Source organism: Rhinatrema bivittatum, chromosome 1 (assembly GCF_901001135.1).
Source record: "Rhinatrema bivittatum chromosome 1, aRhiBiv1.1, whole genome shotgun sequence".
Lineage (NCBI taxonomy): Eukaryota > Metazoa > Chordata > Amphibia > Gymnophiona > Rhinatrematidae > Rhinatrema > Rhinatrema bivittatum.
Genome location: NC_042615.1, coordinates 539,592,576 through 539,616,443, shown reverse-complemented (window position 1 = coordinate 539,616,443; position 23,868 = coordinate 539,592,576). Strand labels below are relative to the sequence as shown.

General features: G+C 46.2%; 1 protein-coding gene across 1 annotated transcript in view; it reads left to right on the top strand.

Annotated features, from left to right (window-relative positions):
* SMC2 (structural maintenance of chromosomes 2) overlaps positions 1–23,868 on the top strand; it is a 215,027-nt gene that overhangs the window by 46,171 nt on the left and 144,988 nt on the right. The window contains exons 8-9 of the mRNA XM_029614730.1: positions 3,329–3,478; positions 21,871–22,104. Coding sequence (XP_029470590.1) covers positions 3,329–3,478; positions 21,871–22,104 — 384 coding nt within the window. The remainder of the gene's footprint in view (positions 1–3,328; positions 3,479–21,870; positions 22,105–23,868) is intronic.

Genomic DNA, 23,868 nt, shown 5'->3' with positions numbered 1-23,868 from the left:
AGCCCCTCCTAAAGAAACCCACTCTTGACTCCACAGATCCTGCCAATTACCGTCCGATCTCCAACCTTCCTTTCTTATCCAAAGTCCTAGAGAGCGTTATCAACAAACAACTGACGGACTTCTTAGAAGACCACAATGTCCTCCACACTCGACAGTTCGGTTTCCGTAAAGCCCGAAGCACCGAAACCTTACTACTGGCCATGACAGACACCATACTTAAAGGTATGGACCATGGAAACTCGTACCTACTCGCCCTACTAGACATCTCCGCCGCCTACGATACAGTCAACCATCAAATACTAATGACCCGCCTAGCAGAAATAGGTATCGCCGGCACAGCCCTCTCATGGCTCTCCTCCTACCTCACACACAGAGAATACCTAGTAAAAATCGACAAGCACGAATCCTCACGCATACCTATCACACAAGGTGTACCCCAAGGCTCATCCTTATCCTCCACCCTCTTTAATATTTACCTCCTACCCCTATGCTACCTCCTCTCTGACTTAGGCCTGAATTTCTTCCTATATGCAGATGACGTGCAGATTCTCATCCCGTTTCAAGGGTCCATAAACGAACCTCTGCAACGATGGGAATCCTGCCTCACCACCATAAGCGCCTTGCTATCCGAGCTTCATCTAGCTCTAAACACCTCAAAAACAGAATTACTCGTCATCTCTAATCAGCCTGAACGTTTCACTCTCCCCATGCGACAGAACACTCTCCAAAATACTACCACAGCCCGCTCTCAGACCCAGTTTGTAAGAGACCTGGGCGTCTTTATAGATCAGCACCTAAGTTTTAAACCCCACATCAAAGCGCTCCTAAAGGGAGGTTTCTATAAACTCAACATCCTAAAAAAACTCAAACCCCTCCTCCACACCCACGATTTCCGCACAGTCGTTCAGACCACCATGCTTACGAAACTAGACTATTGTAACTCCCTGCTACTAGGACTCCCTGCCTCTACCATCAAACCCCTTCAGATTCTACAAAATTCCATGGCTAGAATCATAACCGGTACGCGCAAAAGGGACCACATCACCCCTACACTAAAGGACCTACATTGGTTGCCCATATCCTTCCGCTCACAATACAAAACCCTCACCATCCTTCACAACTCCCTACATAAACACAACCACATCTGGCTTGATGAAATGCCTCGCTACTGCTCCTCCGACCGCCCCACAAGAACAACCCATACAGGCACCCTCCACACCCCATCCCTCAAAACAGCACATTCAGCCAACACCAGAGGGAGAGCCTTCTCCGTTGCTGGCCCCACCCTCTGGAACTCCCTCCCCGCCCTCCTACGCCAAGAGACATCCTTTCACAACTTCAAGAAAGGCGTCAAGATATGGCTTTTCCGACAGGCATACCCTGACGCAAACCAAACATAATATCCCCCCCTCAGCTCCGATCACCGATCACCACCAGCTCCCCCCTGCTCAACTTTACACCCCCTGCTCCCCCCCCCCCTCTCAGTTCCTCCCGGCTCGACCATCTTCACTCTCCCTCTTTTTCGCCTGACTTATCCCTTTCTCCTCCTTCCCCCTTTACCCCTTCGATTCCTCGTCACCCAGCCACCACCCTATCCCTCGGTTTCCCCCCCCCCCTCCACCTCCACCCCCCCCCCCTTTATACCCTTTGAAGAAACTATTTCCCAGTGTTTCTACCGCCGATGCGACTTTTGATTCCTCCGTAATTCTACTTAGCTAAGTGATACCTTTCTTAAGTCATCTGTACTTATTCTCCCTCTATTCCACTGTATTTTCTCCCTTTTAATTCCTTTTAACTATGCTTCTCTCCCCTTCCCCTCCCTCCCCTCGCCATCCCCCTCCTCTCCCTCCCCTTTCTCCCCCCGTAAATCTCTGCTCCATTGGTTCATTCTGTACTGTTTTTGTACTGTTTTATTTTGTTCATTTTGTTTTTTATTCTTTTTGGTTAGTAATATTATATTATATTGTTTATAATGTTATATTGTTATATTGCTACATTGTTTTACTGTATCTCATCTGAGTTCTTTGTAAACCGGCATGATGTGCTTCACGAATGTCGGTAAATAAAAGTTAATAAATAAATAAAATAAATAAATAAATAAAATATAGTACTAGGTTAGAAGTTAGTGTGTGACTACCGAGAGAATAATTTGCATTGGTTGTCATGTCAATAGCATGATTTGATTATCCCTAAACTATCCTGATTATTTCTCCAAGGTGGGGCCCATTTACCATCCCTCTTTAGATGGTCCTTTGTTCTGTTAGAATCTTGTTGGTCAGGGCAATTATCATATCTTAGGCTGTGTTTACAGATGCCCCTGGAAATGGTACTTCTATTGTGACAGTATAGCCTGAAGTTTTCAACCATTGCCTTCTCCTTTTGTGACCCTATAATTAGGTGCCAGCTTCAACTGCTGTCCAGGTGTCCTTTGAATTCTTTCAGGTCAGGCTCAGTAAGGCATTTGGAGTTCACATAGGCTAAGATAGCAGAGGATTCTTGGTCAGTCGCCTTCTCCATGTTGGTTTCCAGCTCAGGCGCACACATCAGCTAAATTTTGTGCAAGAGTGGATAAAATGAGGCAGTGTTGGAGGCGTTCAGGGAACGTCGTTAAATTTTAACCAGTGAGGGCTGATAATTCAGCACTACCTGGCTAAAGTTAGCTAGGAAAGTCTGATTGGAAAAAGAGTGGTCTTTAAATTACCTAGCTAACTTTAGTTGGCTATATTCAGCGGAAGACTTATTCAGATTAGTTTCACTGAATTTCTGGGCAGAGTTCCCCAGGTGACTTTCCATTTAATTTGAGTATATTTTTATTGTGTTGCCACTTGGGAAATATGCTTTACAAGCAGGTAATTAAGTTTCAATAAATGAAATGAATGAAAGAAATCTTGATTTATCCAAATCAAGAAGATTAAGCTTTTGGAAAGGAGCAGTCTTCATGACTGAAGATAAAAAGCAGCAAAACTGAATAATGCCCTTCGATTTCAGTTTGTTAAAAACATCACTGAAAATCAGTCAAAAAGTCCAAATTTCCCTTTTATTGACCAAAAAAAGCCATCAAGTAGATCATTATCTTGTTACTTTACACACTGCTCTCCAAACTTCCCTAACTGGCCTAACCAAGATATTTAGCATGAAGTACATATTTTAAACAAAGGTTTAACCATCTGTTCTTCATTGTCTAATGCACTGTTATGCTGATGCCAAACGTTCTTGAGCTTTGGATCTTTGTGTTATGCTAAAATAAAGCTGGTGAAAAGTAATTTAGCTTCACTGTACTGCAAATGTTCTTCAGTCGTGTTTCAGGCCACTTATCATTTTCCTGCAGGAAGTTGGAGGAGTCCTTCGCTCCTTGGAAAATGCTGTTGCAGAGGTCCAGAGAGTGGACACCAAAGCACAGAGTACCCTTGATCTTATAAAACAAAATCTGAAAGGGGAAGAAAAGAAACGGAAAGAGCTGGTGAAAAGCATGGAAGAGGTAAGCAGTAATAATTCACTTCTCTTTTTTTCAAAGAGGTAAGTTACAAAAAAAATTCCAACAAAACTAGGAGCATCTCTGCAAATCAACAGATATTCCTCTGAAGACAAGTATTCAGTGTCACAAAAGTGGGTCATATATCTGCACTCTGGACAAGTAGGCACGAATTTGCTATAACACACATACTGTAGATGATGTCATCCAACTGAGCTGACATGGACTCAGTTCTCAGAGCTCGGTAAAGACTTTTTACTGACCTTATAGAGGGGTTCCTGAGTGTGCACACTGCCTCATAAGCCCCTCAGGTTTTCTTCGTCTGAGCTATCGCATGGACATGTTCCAGTCTCTCTTGAAACCTTTTTGGGTTTTAGCTTTAGTGCTCTTATGGATTTGACACTCCTATTTTGCTGCTTCTGCAGCCCCTCAAACAGCTTTCCTACAGGTCGATACAGTAAAAGTTGTGGGAGAGCGGTCGAGCGCCCGCTCTCCCTTCGCACGCACAGGCCACTCTCCTGTACGCGCGATTCAGTAACAAAAAATATTCAAATTAGGGCCCGCAGCAAAAAGAGACGCGTCTCTAGTGCCTCTTTTTTGACAGGAGCAGCAGCTGTCAGCGAGTTTGACAGCTGATGCTCAATTTTGCCGGCGTCTGTTCTCAAACCCGCTGACAGCCACGGGTTCGGGAACCAGACGCCGGCAAAATTGAACGTCCGGTTTTCAAGCCACGGGCTGATTTTTAATTTTTTTTTATTTTTCATTATTTTTAACTTTTGGGACCTCAGAATTAATATCGCCATGATATGAAGTCAGAGGGTGTACAGAAAAGCAGTTTTTATTGCTTTTCTGTGCACTTTCCCGGTGCCAGCAGAAATTAACGCCTACCTTTGGGTAGGCACTAATTTCTGAAAGTAAAATGTGCGGCTTGTCTGCACATTTTACTTACTGAATCGCGCGGGAATAACTAATAGGGCCATCAACATGCATTTGCATGTTGCGGCGCTATTAGTTTTGGGGGGGTTAGTCGTGCGTTTTCGACGCGCTATTACCTCTTACTGAATAAGGGGTAAAGCTAGCACGTCCAAACGCTGGTTAACAGTGCGGACCCCCGGAGCGCGCTGTACTGTATTGGCCTGCTAGTGTGTAGCCAGATGGACTCAGAACTAGTAGGTTTATGCTCCCCTGCCAGCAGATGGAGACGGAGTCAGGTTTTAAAGCTGATGTCATCCTAGATAACACCCAGTATTTCTCTGTCTCCAGCAGAGGCGGACATGCTTTCCCTATGGTGATCACTGTACCTTTTGGAAGAAGAAATTTTACTTTTCCTAGCGTGTAGCCAGATGGACTCAGGACCAGTGGGTTATGTGCTCTTCTGCTAGCAGACTGGAGATGGAGTCAGATTTCAAAGCTGACGTCACCCTAGATATACCCTGCAGTGACCTCAGCTCTTCAGTATCTCTCTATCTCCTAGCAGATGGCGGACACTACCCCACACACTAGAACAGTGTTAATTACAGCAAAGAAGAGAAATTTTACCTTTAAGAAGATCAAGCCCCACTCTCCTGCAGTGATACCTAAGGGTCCCTCCCCCAGTTGAGAATTCCTGAGGTGATTTTCGATATCCCTCAGAGGTGTGCCTTGGCCTGGTAGCCAGTTCCCGGCGTGGACTTAGCCCAGAGCGGCTGAAAGGCAGTGGATGCGCACAACAGAGCACAGCGGTCTAGGTAAAGCCCTCTCCCCCTGCAGCTGGAGGCTGTCCTGGCACGCGATCGGTAAGCACAGAGACCAGGTTAGCAGAAAACTTTAAGGTCTCCAGGGCTCGGATTGCCTTACCGATTCCATTTTTCATCTGGCGAGGTAAAAGGGAGCACCGATTGGGTTGAGCAGCCTTGGTTGGTCCAGGGGTCCAGGCATGTGGAGACCCTCGGGGGCGCCTTCCCTTCTTGACCGGTGGTACGCGCATCGAAGGACACTCAGAATAGACGATTAGAATCCTTCCTTAAGCAAGCATTCGACGCAACAGCTATGACATTGCAAATCGCTTCCTGCTGTGTGCTGATGGCATGTTCCTGCTTGCTCCTATCGAGAGAGGCAGATAATTCCGGAACGTATACTGGTGAAACAGTCGAACCTGCAGCAGCCTTCCTGACGGACACAAGCTCAGACCTGGTGCATACCTCGGTAGTGGTAGCCAGAAGGCAGTTATGGTTGCAGAACTGGTCGGCAGATGCGACTTGTAAGGCGAATCTCACACGAATGTTCTTTAAGGGATCTCTCCTATTCAGAAGCGAATTAGAGAAGTTAGCCAGCAAGTGGGGTGAATCCCCAGTGCCTCGGCTACTGGAAGACAGGGGTAAAAGATCCCAACGCCCCTCCCCCCAGAAGAACTAGGGGCAGAGGCTCCCAACGTTTTTGACCCTACAGGAGCTCGTCGTTCCATGTACCTTGTCCCTCCGGAAGGTCCCAGCCCTTTCGGAACCGACAAACCAAGAGAGGAACAGGCCCGGGGGCAAGCTCGAACCGCGCTTCCCGATGGAGAATGGGCCGACCCATCCATAGGAAGAGGAAATAGGGGGTTGGCTTTCCCTCTTCTACCAACGATGGGTCGATATCACGTTGGACCAAAGGGTACTAAACATCATTCGAGAAGGTTACTCTCTGGAGGTTCGCAACACCCCTTGGGACAAATTTATATCACGTCATCCTGCCACTCCCATACCAAGAAACTGGCAGTGGAATCCACTCTGGCAAGACTACTCAGTCTGAAGGCTATAACGCCGGTACGCCCCAGAAAAATACGGGACGTTATTCCATCTATTTTATCGTTCCCAAGAAAGAAGGATCATTCCGATCCATCTTGGACCGTCAAGAACGTCAACCGTCATCTGTGGGTACTACATTTCCGCATGGAAACTCTGCTCCGTAATAATGGCAGTACAACCGGGAGAGTTCCTAACCTCCCTAGACCTCTCCGAAGCCTACCTTCACATCCCAGTCCATCAAGATCACCAGAGTTTTCTACGCTTTGCGGTACTGGGACACCATTACCAGTTCCGAGCACTACCCTTCGGCCTAGCAACTGCCCCCAGAACATTCTCCAAAATTATGGTGGTCGTGGTGGCAACACTAAGGAAGGAAGGGATCTTGGTACACCCTTACTTAGACGACTGGCTGATCAGGGCATAATTCTCTGAAGAGAGCTGGCAGGTGACCAGCAGAGTCAAGAACCTACTGCAGGAACTTGGTTGGATCATGAACACAGTGAAGAGTAGTCTGCAGCCCTCTTAGTCTCTAGAGTACCTGGGGGGCCTGTTTCAACCCCAAACAGAACAAAGTCTTCCTCCCTCCCCCAATGAGAAGGAAGCTGATGGAACAATTACGACGATTGAGTCACACCCCAAGGTATGGGACTATCTTCCTCTGGCTCATGGCATCAACCCTGGAGGTCATTCAGTGGGCAAGGGCTCACATGCTACCACTCCAGTGCTCCTTACGGTCACGCTGTAACCCACTGTCCCAGGAGTACTCAATTCGTCTCCAACTACCAGCAGAAGTACATTCTCAGCTTCAGTGGTGGCTACAGGAAGACCACCTAAGCAGAGGAGTAAGCCTATCCCCACCAAACTGGATCGTGCTCACTACGGATGCGAGCCTACGAGGGTGGGGAGCCCACTGTCAGGAACGGACGGTCCAGGGACAATGGAGCAAGGAAGAGGCGGGATGGAACATAAACCACCTGCTGCTTTACAAGGCCTATTTTCCTAGCGTGTAGCAGATGGACTCAAGACCAATGGGTATAGTGTGCTCCTGATAGCAGTTGGAGACGGAGTCAGATTTCAATCTGACGTCAGCACTACATATACCTGTGCAGGAAGCTCTGCTTTTCAGTATTTCTCAGTCTCCTTAGCAGTTCGGGAATATACACATTTATTTATTTATTTATTTAATGGCTTTTATATACCGACGAACGTTGGGAACATCTCATCATGCTTGTATAGCGTTAGAAAATCCAAACCAAAGAAGAAAATTCCAAACAAGAACTAATCTTACCTCTACAGACGAGCTCCACTCTCCTGCAGTGATACCTAAGGGTCCCTCCCCCAGTCGAGAATTCCTGAGGTGATTTCTGAGATCCCTCAGAGGTAAGCCTCGGTCTGGTAGCTGGTTCCCGGCATGGACTTAGACCCCCTGAGTGGCTGAGAGGTAGCGGGTGCAATACTGAGCGTGGCGCTGAAGGTATTCCCCTCTTCTCCTGCAGCAGGAGAAAGCCTGGCATGAGACTGGGAAGCACAGAGACGAGGTAAGATAGAAAACTTTATTTAAGTCTCCGAGGCTCGGATAACTGTACAGATCGCCAGCCGGCATCTGTCCCATCGGGTTGATCAGCCCAGTCCGGCTAGACCCCGATCCAGCTCGGGAGTCCTCCCACGTGGAGACCCTCCAGGGGGGTGCCATCTTGCTCACATGGTCACCGGCGCCATCTCCCCCCCCCCCCCCCCCCTTTATCGCCGTACTGTCCGCCTAACTGAGCCATGCGCACAGCAGCGAGCCAGGCACATAACATACTTGTGCGCACAGCGACGTGCGCGCATACCGGCCTGCACACATGTCTAAGCCTCCTGGTGTGTGCATATAAATGCACAGACCAGGTTTGAATGCCCCTACGTGCACAAACCATGGCACCACCGGCCAAGAAAGCCAAAGCACAAGCCCTCTGCCCAGCCTGCCACATAAGAGATGTGCAGCATGAAGAGGCTACTGCCCTGTGCCTACAGTGCGAGACGGCTCTGGGAGAGCTAGGGCAAGGTTCCCCCCAGCCATTACAGGAATCCAGATCCACCGATAGTACCCCGGACCTCTCTATCCCCAGCTCGGCCCTCCAGACGGGGGACCCTCGGGGAACGCCGCTGGGTTCAATATAGACCCAGGAACCTTTTCCTGGGTGGCATTCTTTAAAGGTCTGCAAATCTTTGTCCAGGCGCAATCAGCGCCACTGGTGACACAGCAACAGCCTCCACCAGAGGACCCAAATCTCCCAGGCCCTTCTCTGCCTCCCAGAGACATGCCTCCCCGGACAAAAGCCCTAACCTTAGGGGACACGGACACCTCTGAGGAAGGGGAAATCCCTCCAGGAATGGAACCATACCAAACCATGATGCATTTCTTCTCCAAAGATGAGCTACCAGACCTCGTGTCCCTGAGCCTGAAGGAGCTGGCCATCCCAGTCACAAGCACCACAGTGAGCCAAAGATAAACCCTCTTCTGGTCGGGCTCCATCAGGCCACATGCCATTTCCCATTACTGCAAGCCGTACAACAACTGATCAACCTGGAATGGAATGCTCCGGAGGCCAGTTTCAAGGGAGGAAGGGCCCTAGAAGCCCTATATTCACTGGAACCCTCAGCCAAAGAACTCCTGGTGTTTCCCAAAGTGGACGCCATGGTCTGCGTTGTCACAAAGCGCACCACTATTCCAGTCGAAGAAGGAGCGGCACTCAAGGATGCCCAAGACAGACATCAGGAATCCATCCTTAAACAGTCATTTGATGCAGCAGCTATGTCACTGCAGATCGCTGCCTGCTGTGCCGTGGCGACACGCGCATGCTTGTCGCTGGCCAAGATCACCACCACGCCCGTCGAAACATTAGAACCAGCAATATCCTTCCTCACGGATGCGACTTCCGACCTGGTGTATGTCTCATCCATTGTGGCAGCCAGAAGGCAACTCTGGCTCCGAAGCTGGTCAGCCGACGTGACTTCCAAGATGAAACTCACGAGAGTGCCTTTTAAAGGAATCCTCCTGTTCGGAAGCAAACGGGAGAAGTTAGCCGACAAATGGGGCGAATCTCCAGTACCTCTGTTATGTTTTATTAATATTGTGTGTTGCATTGAATAATATTAGAGATTGCAAAATATATGAAATAATAAGAGCCTGAAGTCTTGCTATGAGAGTAAGCAGTGGAGCCACTTCTCATCATTGTTGGACTCTCAACACAGGAAATCAAGATGGTGTCTTCCTTCCTTTCATTCCCACAAGAACAGGAAAGCTCCCCTCCCTGTGGTGCTGGTTTCCAAATCCGTCTCTAGGTTTGAGGGTGACATAACCAGTGTTATTGGATGAGGCATAGAGAAGAGTGCCCAAATGATACGAAGGTCCCCATTCAGGATCATCACCCTCAGAGCTGAAGAACAGTGTTGACTCAGGACTCCACTGGAATGGGCCTCTCTTCGACAATGAGGCAGGAGATAGCTTCACGGGTATAGGTGCCATTATCTTAGCCATTTATTTTACCTGGATCCAAGACTGACCAGGGTGCTATCCATATCACTGGTGCACGCTAACTTTGATTGTATTGGAGAGCTTTGGCAAAGAAACTCAAAATTCACATTGTGGCATGGAAGAAAGTACTGCTGGTGCTAACAGTGGACTAAAGCACTGTTTGGGAGTGGTCGACGCAGCCAATATGGCATGCCTCCAAGCTGGCAGGACACAGAATTCTTCCTCAGATTTACCGGCATTTGTTACTGGGGATGATCTATTGAACAGGTCCTTCAGCGGACCCACCAGCACTTCTCTGAACTCCCTCCGTTTCCTGGGATGTACTTCATCCGGCCCCATGGCCTTGTCCACTTTCAGTTTTCCTAGTTGTTCCCATACATTCTCTTCTGGAGTAGAGTTTCATCTACTCCACCCCCATCCACAGTCTTGTTAATTAGCGATTGTCCTACTCCAGGGTCTTCTCTAGTGAACACCAAACGAAAGTATTTGTTTAATATTTCGGCCATTTCTCTCTCCACACATTGATCTTTGTCACCTTTCAATTTCACTATACCACTTTGGACTTTTCTCTGATATATCTGAGAAATGTTTTGTCACCTCGCTTTACTTCTTTGGCAATCCTTTCTTCCTCCTGACTTCTTGCTTTCTTTCTTTCTTTGTCTCCCTCATTTTCACCAGATATTCTTCCCTGTGTTCCTCTTTTTTGGGTTCCTTTACATTTATGTTTTTATATTTCTTGAGCGCTGTTCTTTTTCCTTTTTTTTTGATTGTAGAGACTGCATTAAAATAATCTAAGTGTACTCATGATCATTCCAACATGCCTTTTGAAAATATTCAAAAGCCTTGAACATGTGTGGAAGGAAAAAGGTTATCCAAGGATCTATGCTGAGTACCTATATTGTGGCTCACCAGCTTTACTTAATGCAATAATGCACAAATGCATGCAAAACGAATGCCTTTGATAGAATCATCAGACCCAGAGCAAGTGGACTTCTGTCAAGCAGTAGAGAAATGTGAGAAGCATCTTATACATTCCGTTTTCAAAGATTTAGAGTCCATAGCCAGTACTTTCATCTTCTTCCACAGGAACCCATAGGCTCTTATGTTGCAAGCGAATTGCCTTAGAGGATGTACATGATCGTCTTGAGGATGTACCCTGTCCAGAGGACAACTTATTTGGTGACAGTCAGTGGCTCTGATTAAGGTGCATCAATCCATCTTACAATTGGCTGTGGCAGGGACCAACCAGTTCCTGCCAGATGCCAGGTTTATTTTTTTTCCCATACATATGCCCATAGTCGCCCCTTCCACTCTTTTCAGCATCAGCGAGCATCTCTCGCACTTCAGCAGCCAGCTGCTCTCAAGATCAATAGAATAAAAGACATCTGCCAAAAGCTCAGTTGCAGATGCAGCCTGGACCAGGCTTTGATATATTTGAGACCCACCTTCCCGCCTGCACCAGTGGGTGTAAGGGTTCAGTCCTGGAATGGTTCTCGCTCCAAGGACCAAGTGGGTCTTGAAAATTTTGGAGATGGCTACTGCTTACACTTCTCTTGCCCTCCTCTGACCCAACTAATTTCAGTCTTCAGTTCTGACCTTTTTCAGTCTGCCCAACTGCAGCTGGAGGTGGTGTCACTCCTTCAGCAGAAGGCAATCAAACCTGTTCCTTCTCAGTGTGTGGCCAAGGATTCTATTCCTGATATTTCTTGGGGATTAGGAAGTGTTGGGGGAATTGAGACTGATTCTGGACTTGTGGAGACTGAACAAAGTGTTGGTGTGGGAGAGGTTCAAGATAAACTCCCTCCAGTCGATTCTTCCTTTCATTCAACTGAGGGATTTTTATGTGCGCTGTGAATCTGAAAGATGTTTATAGGCAACTTCCCATTCACCCCTCCCATCAGTAGTGGAGGACATGTGCTCCCCTTTGGCCTATCAGTGGCCTCGAGGTACAAAATACTTTAGGTTACTGGATGATTGGTTGGTTGGTGTCTCATACATCTGTTAGGCGTTCTGGAGTCCCTCTGTCTCCTCCTTCAGTTCCTGGTTTGCCTGGTCAACTTTGGAAAGTCAAACCTGGTTCCATATCAACGAATTCAGTTCATAGAAGCCTGGATAGACTCATTTCAGGAAAAGCATTTCTCCCCGTCAAGTTGCATTTCTGATGGCCCTAGATAATTTTCTTCTTTGGCAGGACCATATGTCAGCAAGATTGGTCTTGGTCCTTCTCAGATACATGGCTGTTGCAGTGCATGTGATTCCTCTGACTTATCTGTAGAGTTGGGACCTCCAAAGCCAATGGGATAAACTCTGTCAACCATTATCCCACCAGATTTTCTTGACACCTCCCCCCCCCCCCGGGGATGGAGGTGGTGGATGAATCTAGAAGTTCTAAAGGTGAATCTTTCACTTAATGTTCTACCACATGAAGTAGTAATGTCTACTTTTATTTCTGCCAAGAGATAAGGCGCACATACTGGTGAGGCATCAACCCAAGTTTTGTGGTCCCAGTGGAGTGTTATCTACAATCAACAATCTGAAGTTGCAAGCCATCCACTGTGATTTAAAGTCTTTCCTGCTCTAATTTTTCAAGAATCTGAATCTTGATCCAGATGGACAACCAAGTGGCCATGTCCTACATAAACAAGGGAGTTATGGGCTCTGCCAGGTGACCATCCGAATCTGATCATTAGTAGGATGTAATAATGCCTATCTTCAGGTGATCTCCCTTCCAGAAATCCAGACTACACCAGCATACTGCGTCAGCAGTGTGTTGCAACTGCATGATTGGACATTGGATTAACGAGTCACAGCAACTTGTTCAATCATTGGGAAAGGCTGGTGATCGACTTTGCTTCAGAAGTCAACAGAAAGGTCGGAGTTATGCTCCATGCATCTGAGCAGCTGCAGATCAGGATCAATGTTTTTCTGCTAGACTGGAGCATCAGTCTACTCTGAGTACCTATTGATTCTTCTAATCACCAGGGCTTCTCCGAAAGATGTTTTGGGACAAAGCAAAGATAATTCTGGCCGTGACTAGTGTGATATCCATTTCTCATCCATCTGTCGATTCATTCTCCAGTTCCCTTGGGAACATCTCTGACTTTGATCACACAGGAGGCAGGCAGGCTTTGCCATTCGAACCTGCCAATGCTGGCCTTCATTGTGTGTAGATTTTAAAAGTATAGCAGTCTCTTTACTCCTTCCCAAAGAGGTTGAGAATATTCTGATTTTTCTGCCAGGAAACCTTTAACTAGAAGATTTATACAATTTTAAATGCAAGACTTTCTCAAGTTAGTGTAGGACAAGTCAGTTGGATCCCTTCTTCAGTGGTCCAAGGACCTAGCTTCAGTATCTGTTCTACCTCTCGTACTTGGGCTTTAGCACCTCTTCAGTCAAAGCTCATCTCAATGATGTTGCGGCATATCACCAGGAGGTGGAAGGGACTCAAGTCTTTCTCCATCTTTTGGTATGAAAGTTCATGAAATGATTGGCATTCCAAATTTCCTCTCATTACAGATTCAGGGAGTTAGGACTACATTGAGGTCCCATCTTAACTCACAAAATGTGCTTTTGAACTTCTCAAATCGATGTACTTGAAGTTTCTCATCTGGAAAATGTTTCTCTTGGTTATCACTTTGGCACAAAGAGTAAGTGAAATACATGATCTGGTTTCATGTTCACCTTACCTTCATTTTTTTTTTTTCTTATTCTACAAACTTCCCAAGTTCCTTCCAAAAGTGGTATCTGTGCTCCACATTAATCAAGATATTGTGCTATTTAGATTCTTTCCAAAACCATATGCAAACAAAGGGGAACAGACTCTTCACTCCTTGGACTGTGAGAGAACCCTGATGTATTACCTACCTTCACCTTCAATTTTCTCAACTTTGATCCCAATAGATTCGAACGGGCAATTGCCAGTCTTTATCCAGTTGGCTAGCAGACTGTATAGCTTACTGTAATGCACTGACTGATTTAGAGATTAGACTGTCAAAGCTCAAAAAGTGAAACCATGGCGACTTCAGTGACTCATTTTATGGCCACTTCTATTGAAGACATTTAAAAAGCTGCTACTTGGATCACATGACACTGTGAAGGAGAGCAGATGAGGCTCCCCGGCTCCAGATCTACCCATCCAGCCCCATCTAGTGCAGCCAAAGCTTTTCTGAGGGAACCTGGGAACATCTGGTTCCTAAATTGCTGCAGGGGACCTTACTGGCAGAGATGTCAACACGGACAGCCAAAAAAGAGAAAGAGGAGGACAGAGGTTGCGGCCCACCGATCTGCTGTCTGAATATCTGGGGGTAATGGAATCACCTGGTGCCAGCTAACTGGGCTGATACCAAAGCCGCAGACGTAGAGGCCCTGGAGCCAGAATTTAAAAAAATATCAAACCAGCTGCTTGATCTCACCACCTCCATTTCAGGATATGAAACGCGCTTCACCGAACTGGAGCAGAGAGTCTCTGAGAATGAAGATGGTCTCCAGGCCTCCCGATCGGAGCTGGCAGATCTGAAAAAACACTCGCACACCACACTGATTGCCCTGAGGACCTAGAGAATCAGTCCCAGCGATCTAATCTCCGTTTTATAGGGCTGCCAGAAGAATGGGAACTCCCCCGGTTACTGGCGCTATGGCTGTTCAAAGAGCTGAATATTTCAATGGTGCGTGATCCTTTGAGGGTTGAACACACCCATCGGCTAGGCCCTAAAAGGTCACAGCAGGATTGCCCCAGTGTTGTGATAGCAAAAATTTTGAACTTTGCTCACAAGGCCAAAATCTTGCAAGCAGTGTGAGGAGGGAAAGATTTAATGTTTGAAGGAAAGAAGATTCTAATTTTTCAAGATTTTTCGCCGGTACTATCTGCTCAGCGGCGTATGCTGTCTCCCAACTGTGCCCAGTTGCACAACCTAGGTTTTCGCGCCATTATTGTTTATCCAGTTAAGGTCCGGGTGACCACCCCTGATGGCTCGCGATGGTTCTCGGACGTGGGGGTGCTATGAGATTACATTGCGACTCTGGACAGGCCAACTACAAGCACCAGGAGGTCACCTGAGACGAGCGAAACGTAATTGGAGCCCGGAGTCACATCCTGGTTAAACTCCGCATGATCACTGAGTGGAGCGGACAGTGAGTTGTTTTTTTTTGTTTTGTTTTGTTTTTTTTTCTCCCCCTACTCACATTCATCAGGTGCTCATTATTGGCCCCATTTTGGAGCCCCGTTGAGGGTTTGTTTACTCAAGCTGCCTTTCAGTGTCCTACTGGACCTTTTTGTCAATGACTGACAAAACATTTATTTTATTTTATTTACTTATTTAACATGTTTTGATTACAGTCATTCGGTTTCGCCATCAGAACGGTTTACACTAATGTGAAAAACAAGGTTAGTTAAACATCATCCAAGCAAATTGTCATGCAGTAGAGTTGTGGTTTTTGGGATTTGAGTGTTATATGTAATCAACTAAAATTGATACATATATAAAAACTCTGACATACAGCAAATGTTTTTGCATATAAATTATTTTTACAAATAAGAGTGGGGTTAATAGGTGAGGAAGAAAGGAATGTGTCTAGGTTGTCTGTTATCCAGTTGGGTTAGTAAATGCAGGGGATTACAAGTTCAAGGTATACTTAGGAGGGTGAGGTCAGTTGCATATTATCTTAGGTATTCTAATGGTAAGTGTTATTTAGTTGATCGAGGGATGTATCTTACAACTACACATAGGATGGAGGTGGTGACTTAATGATTAAAAAACGGATTGACAACGACCCCATGGGTGGGGACGCAGAGCATTAATATGAAACAATCACCCCTTCCTATATAACATTTATCAGTGGTTCAATAATCCCCTGGTTTGTGGGATATTGTAATTGGCAAACACGGTAATAGTATTTGTGATTATAGGCGATTTTTACTAGGTTGAATTTTATATAGAAGGTATATTGGAACCTGGTGGGTGATCTGTTTGAAAAAAAGTATTTGTTACCGAACGTATATAAGGCATCTTTTTTTCAAACTTTGCACAACTTGCTTCTTCCATACATAGACTCTGCGGTGGTGATTGGAGGAGACTTTAATGCGGTCAGAGATCTGGAATGGGATAAGCCCAGAATGAAGGGACATTTTAGTAAAGGGATATGGTTTCTAGAAAATACCTTACATCTAGTGGATGTATGGCGTACCTTACATCCATTTGAAAAGGACTTTATTCACCTCTCCAGAGCACATGCGACTCACTCCAGGTTGGACTACTTCCTGGTGAGTGCGAATTATTTTTCCCGGGTCTCACGCTGGGGTCGGAGACATTGTATTATCTGACCATGCTCCGATATGGGTAGAGTTGTCACCACCCCATATGGGGCCCACTACCTTTCACTGGCGATATCCCTTTTTTTAGCGGAAGATCTCCCTTTCCAAGAATTTTTAAGAGAAAGATGGGTGGATTATGCTAAGCTAAATGCACAACATAATGGGGATCCCGTCTTGTTCTTGCACACAGCTAAAGCGATGTTGAGAGGTGACATCTCTTACCTGGCCTATAGGAAAAAACCCTAGATAAAAGGCTGCTAACACTCAGTACACAGCTTCAACGGGCCAAGCAGGCTTTGATTGGTTCTAATTCCCAAACTCACAGGGAATCCTACCTATCTCTGCAAACTGCGATTAATTCTCTTATACATCAGAGGGCTAAGAAGAGTCTCCTCTATTATCAGTTTAAATTATATAGGTTGGGAATAAATCAGGGAGAATGCTAGCTAACTTGATTGTCTGCTAGGGGGTCACGGTATATACCTGCCCTCAGAACAACTGGGGGCCAAGTGGTTACTGACACTCCAGCTATCTTGAGGGCATTTCATAGCTATTACTCAGATTTGTATAAATCGGAAGGATGGAGCTCCGCAAACTGGGACGATTTCTGTGAGTGTCTCCATCTTCCTTCCATCTCTTCCGACCAGAGTAAATGTCTGAACGAACCCATCTCGGAGGATGAAGTGCGGTTAGCAATTCGTAACACACAGAAGCTGAAAGCCACAGGCCCCAATGGTTATAGCTCGAAGTTTTATAAATGCCTTATTGACCCGCTCGCTCAACTCCTACCTTTTGGTGTTTAATACTTTGGTTAACACAGGCACATTTATCCTCAAGCCCGGGAAGGATCCTTTAGTGCCTGCATCCTTCCGCCCCATCTCCTTGTTAAACGTGGATCACAAATTGATGGCCAAAATTTTGGCAGACCAGCTGGGGAAGATTTTACCTTTTTTGATTAAGCCAGGATAGGTGGGGTTTGTTCAGAAGCGTTATGCTCTCACAAACATCCAGTGGGTGGCGGTGGCAATGGTGCTATGTAACTGAATTGATGCTTCTTATCTTGTGGTCAGTTTGGATGCAGAAAAAGCCTTTGATAGTGTGGAGTGGGGCTATATGTTTCAGATGCTTAGTTCCATGGGGTTTGGAGGATTCTTCTATCAGGCCATTCAACTGCTTTATCATGCCCCAGCAGCATTGATATTGGTAAATGGGTCACACTCAGCCCCCTTCCTTGTCTTCAGAGGTACTAGACAGGGTTGTCCATTATCCCCGCTGCTTTTTCTTTTAACTCTAGAACCCATGCTTTTGGCCATACCAGGACTCTCCTACTATACGTGGTATCCAATTCCAATCTGAGGGGCAGAAAGAGATTTCCCTGTACGTACCAGGATCAGTCCAGGACACCTGGGTTGTGACTCCGCACCAGCGGGTGGAGACAGAGCAAAACTTGTGGGCGGAGCCATATATAAGCCCCTGTGCCAGTCACAGCCCCTCAGTCTTACTCTGTCTCCAGCAGGTGGTGCAGGTGCAGTCACAGCCTCTGCCTGCACTGATTGTTGTAGTTAGTCAGGTTTTTTTCAGATGCGGATCACTTTTGTCTCGCGGCATGGCTTTTGAGAGGAATCGTCTGAAGAAAAAAGGTTACTCAGACGCGGTGATAGCTACTTTGCTGAGGTCCAGGAAACAGTCTACGTTTCTTGCTTATGTCCGGGTCTGGACGGTTTTTGAGGATTGGTGCGTGCAGCGAGGGTTGGATCCCTTTTCTGCTTCAGTCTCAGATATTCTAACGTTTCTTCAAGCCGGTCTGACCAAAGGTTTGGCGTGCAGTTCGCTACGGGTCCAGGTGACGGCTCTTGGTTGTTTGCGGGGTAAGGTCCAAGGAACCTCCCTGGCTCTTCATCCTGATATTGCCCGTTTTCTTCGAGGGGCAAAACACCTCCGTCCTCCATTGCGTCCCCCCTGTCCGTCTTGGAACCTTAACTGGGTTCTTTCCGCTCTAAGCTCCGCTCCTTTTGAGCCATTGAAGCGTACAACTATTAAGGACCTTACTTTGAAGACGGTGTTTTTTGGTGGCAATTGCCTCTGCTCGGCGTATTTCCGAATTGCAGGCGCTGTCCTGTAGGGAACCGTTCTTGCGGATTTCCGATTCCGGAGTATCCTTGAGGACGGTTCCTTCCTTCCTTCCTAAAGTGGTGTCGTCTTTTCACGTCAATCAGTCAGTGGAGTTACCGGCCTTCACGGTCGGGGAGTCCACTGATCCCCAGTTCAAAGAACTGCGAAAGCTGGATGTGCGAAGGTCTCTTCTTCATTATTTGGAGGTTACTAATCCGTTCCGGGTAACCGACCATCTGTTCGTTTTGTTCTCAGGGCCAAAGAAAGGAGCCGCAGCGTCCCGCACAACGATTGCGCGTTGGCTTAAACAGGCTATTGATTCAGCGTACTTGGTAAAGGGTAAGCCGCTTCCGGTGGGTCTTCGGGCTCATTCGACTCGTTCCCAGGCTGCGTCCTGGGCAGAAGCTTCACAGGTATCGCCTCACGAGATTTGCAGGGCGGCTACCTGGAAGTCCATGCATACCTTTATCAGGCATTACCGATTGGATGTCCGGGCTACCGATTCCGGGGGATTTGGAGAGAGGGTACTCCGAGCGGGACTCTCTGCTTCCCACCCTCGGTAGGTTTGCTCTGGTACATCCCAGGTGTCCTGGACTGATCCTGGTACGTACAGGGAAAGGAAAATTAGTTTCTTACCTGATAATTTTCGTTCCTGTAGTACCAAGGATCAGTCCAGGATCCCACCCGCAGGGCTTCGCTACAGTAACGGAGAGTCCGCTCATAATTTCTTAAGTTCTGCTGTTCGCTTGTTTTAGCTCTCCCGGTTGGGGAGCCCAGTTCAAGTTGGAGTTTTTCGATGTTAGTTTGAATTTTTCTAGCCAGTTTGTTACTTGGTTGCATTGCTGCTTTGACATTACGTATGACTGAGGGGCTGTGACTGGCACAGGGGCTTATATATGGCTCCGCCCACAAGTTTTGCTCTGTCTCCACCCGCTGGTGCGGAGTCACAACCCAGGTGTCCTGGACTGATCCTTGGTACTACAGGAACGAAAATTATCAGGTAAGAAACTAATTTTCCTTTAAGTACGCAGCTTTTGTGGATGACATTTTAGTTTTTCTTACGGATCCGCAGAATTCGCTCCCTGTACTACTCGACCTATTCATGTCCTTTGGTGCACTCTCTGGACTGCGGATTAACTAGGACAAGTCTGAAGCAATAGCCTTCCCAGAGGCCCTTAAAGAACGTTGGAGTGGTCATTTCTCATTGCGTTAGGCGGGGGACTCCCTTAAGAATCTTGGAATCCATTTGTCGGTTGATTTGGTTGTTATTTATAATCTTAATATTCCAGGTTTGCTTACACTTAGGATAAGCTGAGTACATGGCAGGATCTACCCTTATCAATCGGGGGGAGGGTTATCCTGTTTAAAATGGTGCTCCTGCCTAAATAACGCTGAGAACCTTTTTGTGGAGGGGAAAGAAAGCCCGGGTACTGTTCACTTGGTTGAAACTGAAATGGGGGCTAGGTGGCATGAGGATTCCAGATATCCTCAGATATAATGTGGCGGCCAATCTTCGGTTGGTACGGGCTTGGATTCTGGGGGAGTCTTCATTTGTAAATGTTCTGGCAGACAACACGTTGGTAGCCCTTTTAGATTTGAAATTTGTACTACTGGGCCCGATGAATGCATTGCCACAGGCGCTTGCGCGTGACCCCTTAATTCTGCCCATAAGGAAGGCATGGACGTAACTCACTAAACAACTTGGGATCCCCAGAATATGTTCCTACTTTCTGCCCATAAGGGGAAACCAGGAGTTTTCACCAGGTTCCCACTCTCCCAGCTTTCAAGTCTGGCGGCAGAAGAGAATCACATAACTGGGCCATTTGTTAGATGCTGAGGGCAACATTTTATCATTTGATTCACTGAAAGGAATTTATGGGATAATGGGAGTCCATATTTTTGGATATCTGCAAATTGGTCATATTTCCTCTCTGGGTCACTCTACTAGGCAACGGTCCTCTTTTCAAGCATTGGATACCATTTTTCAATTTGAACGCCAAAGGTCACCTTCTCTTTCTGTCTTATAATAAGGGGTTACTGCAAGGCCTCCCAAAGACCACCTTTCAGACATCAGTGGACAGATGGAATAGGGATGGGGTTTTTCACTTGACGATAGCGGTTTTCTCCTGTATGAGAAATATATCCACTGTTACAGGTAATATGTATTTCAGGGAAATGCAATATAAATTTCTGAGCAGGGCTTATATTTCCCCACAAACTGCATAATCACGCTAAATTAGCCTCGACAGCTTTATGCCAATGGTCTGTGGGGAATTTGCCCATGCTTTCTGGGCTTGCCCCCTCATTTACAGCTATTGGAGGAAGATTGTGAATTATCTGAGGAGTTTATTGGGGTATTTATCCCATTCTCTCCATACTTGCTTTTATTTGATTGCATTCCCCAGTCCCGGGTACGTGGAGTGGGTCTGCGTTTGTTTCTCAAGAAGGCTTGTGCAGTGGAGAAAAAGGTCATTTTATGGTATTGGAGGGAAAAAGAGGGCTCCTCCTTTTGGGCTTGGCGCATTCATCTCCACCATATGAAGCAGATGGACAACATGACCTTGATTTTCACCACGTAGCCACCGGCAACTTCTTGCGGACTTGGGACGCCTACTTGTAAGAACTGCCGCATCGCTCCAGAAGTTTGATCTTAAACGACTGAGTGACTTAGAGCTGGTGGCTCTGTCTGGAGGATGTGCATCTGCGGCGGCACGGAAACAGAATACTTTGTGGATGATGGACACTGGGTGGCATTTAGTTTTTGGAACCAGGTTCTTAGGGACGGGGATGGGATTGGGGGGGGGGGGGGTAGTTGGGAATTGTAATGCATTGACGGGGGGAGGAGGGGTGGATTACTACACTGTCATGTCCTTATTTGTCAATGATGCCTTAAAGAAAAAATTGCGTCTCAGGCCATGTTATGTTTCTGTCCATATGCATATGTTTAATAAAACGTTTTGCACATAAAAAGCTGCTACTTGGTCATCTATTTGCACCTTCGTGTCCCACTACTATCTAGACAGCATGTCCTGAGGAAACAATAACTTTGAGCAAGCAGTTCTGCGCAGCTTGTTCACCCAGAAGTCCACGGTTTTTTTTGTTTTGTTTTGTTTTTGGGGGGGGGGGGGGGGAAGGTGTTGGATTGTCTTAAGTATTTGCTCCACAATGCAACTTTCAGCTTGAGACTCCCATTAAGTGTTATAGCTAATTTATGCTTGCTTGTCAATAGAAAAAGCAAGTTTGCTTACATGTAAACGTGGTTCTCCATATCCAATAGAATGAATTAGTCTTACTTCTTACCCACCTGGCTTCCTGGAGAGTCGACTACTAAAGCTTAAATTCTTGAAAAGACTTGAAGAGCTAACAAGGCACTGTGTACATAAGGGAACTCCTGTGCTTGCTTGATAACATCTTTTATTGAGCTCTGATAGCAGGGTCTATATCTGCACCACTGCATGATGTCTTGCACATGTTATGGCTAATTTATCATGCTGCCTGTGGAGTACTTTGTATATAGGTAAGCAAACTTGTTATCTTTCTGGAAAGGCAAAAACATTTTATTGCACGTGCACAAGAGTTCCTGCCCTGCAGCAATCATGTAGTTCTCTTTATGAAATACCTAAGTTTCGCATACTGATACAGTGCTTGTTGGAGGTTCAGATAGTGACTTGTGTTTCTTACTATGCCTTTCAAGGATTCCAAGGCTTTGGTGGCAAAGGAGAAGGAGATAAAGAAGATAACAGACAGCTTCGCTTCTCTGCAAGAAGCAGATCAGAAGGACGCCAGTGCCCTGACTGCTGCCCAGCAGCACTTCAATGCGGTATCCGCTGGCCTTTCTAGCAATGAGGATGGCGAAGAAGCTACCCTTGCTGGACAGATGATGACCTGCAAGAATGACATGAGTAAAGCTGAAACTGAAGCAAAGCAGGTACAGAAGAAAAAGTAGATAAGTGTCATACAGGCCGATACAGTAAAAGTCGCGGGAGAGTGGGCGAGCGCACAGGCCACTCTCCTGTGCGCACGATTTAGTATTCAAATGAGGGCCTGTGGTAAAAAGAGGCACTAGGGACACTAGCGCGTCCCTAGTGCCTCTTTTGACAGGAGCGGCAGATGTCAGCGAGTTTGACAGCCGATGCTCAATTTTGCCGGCGTCAGTTCTCAAACCTGCTGACAGCCACGGGTTCGGCAACCAGACGCTGGCAAAATTGAGCGTTAGTTTTCGAGCCGCGGGCTGATTTTAATTTTTTTTTTAATTATTTTTTACTTTTGGGACCTCCAACTTAATATTGCCCGGGTGCCGGCAGAAATTAACGCCTACCTTTTGGGTAGGCGCTAATTTCTGAAAGTAAAATGTGCGGCTTGGCTGCACATTTTACTTACTGAATCGCGCGGGAATAACTAATAGGGCCATCAACATGCATTTGCATGCTGTGGGCGCTATTAGTTTTGGGGGGGGGGGGGTTGGCCACGCGTTTTCGACACACTATTACACCTTACTGAATAAGGAGTAAAGCTAGCGCGTCAAATGCGTGTCCAAATGCGGGTTGACAGTGCGCTCCGCCGGAGCACACTGTACTGTATCAGCCTGAAAATGACTTTAATAAACTTTATTTTTTTGTGCAGTTTCACTTTAATATATAGGAATAGAGAGGTCCATATTCAGATGCTGGCTGGCCAGCAAAGTAAGCCAGACACTTATTTGGCTAACTTTGCTGGGATATTCAGTGGCATGCTCACAACCATGGATATACCCAGCGATGTTAATTAGCTGATTGAGTTTGACAAACTTTAGGATTACACTTCAGCAGTCCTAAAAGTTTCTAGCTATGTTAGTTGGATAATGCTGAAAATCAGTGTTGATACGGCTAAGTTAGACTGCTAATTGGCTCTGCCCTGGAACACCCCTGCCCTACCCTGCCCTGAGGTAGCTGTATAAGCAGTTAACTGGCTTTCTTGGAGCCAGTCAGTGCAACAGAAATTTCAAACTTCGCTGGACAAATAGTGCTAAATATGGACCTCATTGTGCTTAGTACTATACCATGCTGAACACACACTGGCCATTTAAATCAAATACAATTGGATAGGCTGGTATTCTTCCTTAAAAGAAAAAAAAAAGATTGAGGGCAATCTTCAAAAGATATTTCTCTGGGTTAAAGTATTTTTGACAACTGCACAACCTGTGTTTGGGTAAAAGTATGTGCATTGTGCCACAATACTCATACTTTTACTTGCAATGAATGGAGGCATTTCCAGGGGTGGGGCTAGAGTAGGGAAATGCAACAGTGTGCTTAGTTATGCTTTCAAACTGCATGCTATGGAGGTAATTTTCAAAAGGATTTACACAGGTAAAAGTAACCACTATTGTAGCAATTTTCAAAAGCCATTTACCTGAGTAAAGTGCACTTCTGCAAGTAAATCCTATGGACAATTCAATGGCACATATTGTAGCAATTTTCAAAAGCCCACTTGGGTAAAGTGTGTGTGTGTACATGTGTAAAACCCATTTTTAAGCGTGTAAATGCTTTTGAAAATCAGGCCCATTGTTTTTTAGGGAAAAAGTATCTGCAGAATATGTAGGTAGAAATCTGAGTACTTTTTTTCCTTGGTCAGTTTTCAAAGGGAAGGCTCACGTATACTTTCCCTTTGAGAACTGGTGCAGTATCTGCAGGGATAAGTACCCACTTACTTTGCA